The 1,030-nt window shown below is 48.0% G+C and overlaps 1 protein-coding gene across 1 annotated transcript; it reads right to left on the minus strand.

Annotated features, from left to right (window-relative positions):
- Positions 1–20: 20 nt before the first annotated feature.
- On the minus strand, positions 21–869 carry LOC114828513 (uncharacterized; the record flags this gene model as incomplete). The annotated part of the gene is made up of 1 exon (XM_029112939.1): positions 21–869. A coding segment is annotated over exon 1 (849 nt), but the record flags the coding sequence as incomplete, so codon positions are not given.
- Positions 870–1,030: the final 161 nt, after the last annotated feature.

Consider the following 1,030-nt stretch of genomic DNA (forward strand, 5'->3'; position numbering starts at 1 on the left):
TTGAAGTGGGCGTGATTTACCAGGGTTTGGATTCGCCTTATTCTATTTGCCACAAAGGGCTTGAACTTTTCCGGGTTCGATCGAATCCAACCGACGACGCTTGAATTGTCTGAATAGAATTGCGTTCGACTCAGTTTGTGGTCGAGGCATGAGGATATAAGTTTGCTTATCTTCGCGCCTATTAAGGCTGCTAAGAGTTCGAGCCGGTGTATTGTCATCGCTTTTATAGGTGCCACTCTAGCTTTCGCTATGACGAAGGAGACATATGGTTCGTCGTTGTTCGATTCTTCTCTGAGGTACGCAACGCATCCGTAGGCCTTGAGTGAGGCATCGCAGAAGATATGTAACGTCCGGGAAACCTCGTTCGAGCCTAGCATGAGTCTAGGTATGGATAAGTCCTTTGCTGCTTTCAAGGTTTCGGCGAACACGTTGAATTCTGTCGTTTGCGTCTCTGAAAGCGTAGAATCCCAGCCGAGCTTTGTCTTCCAGGTTGATTGGAGGAGAATTTTGGCATTCATTGTCAACGGTGCTACGATTCCGAGTGGATCGAAAATAGATGCTAGGCTCCGGAGTAATCTCCTTTTGCATGGAGTGCCTGCGGTTAGTGTTTCCCATGCCTTGTCGACTGGGGCTGAGAGCCTATCAGAGCCCTGATTCCATGGAATTCCCAGGAATTTCGCTTCAGCGTGGTTTGTTGTAATGATCGGGTCTGGGACCGGAGACTGTCCGCGAATGAAATCTCCGATTTCCTGTGAGTTCGAGGACCATTTCTTTAGCGGCATGTGTCCATCTTCGAACATCGCGAAAACTCTTAGAATCCGGTGTTTAGCTGCTTCTATAGTGTTTTCTCCGAAACAAACATCGTCCATGTAGAAGTACTTAATTATTTCTTCGATGAGGACCGCGTCTCCCGGATGTCTCTGTAGTCTTCCAGATGACGAATGAGACCTTGGCAATGGAGGTATGGGGAGCACACTAATCCGAAGTCGAGTCTTTTCGACCAGAATTCTCGAATCGGTGCATTCGGGTT

The sequence above is a fragment of the Galendromus occidentalis genome, unplaced genomic scaffold (assembly GCF_000255335.2).
Source record: "Galendromus occidentalis unplaced genomic scaffold, Mocc_1.1 scf7180000077553, whole genome shotgun sequence".
In the NCBI taxonomy this organism is placed as follows: domain Eukaryota; kingdom Metazoa; phylum Arthropoda; class Arachnida; order Mesostigmata; family Phytoseiidae; genus Galendromus; species Galendromus occidentalis.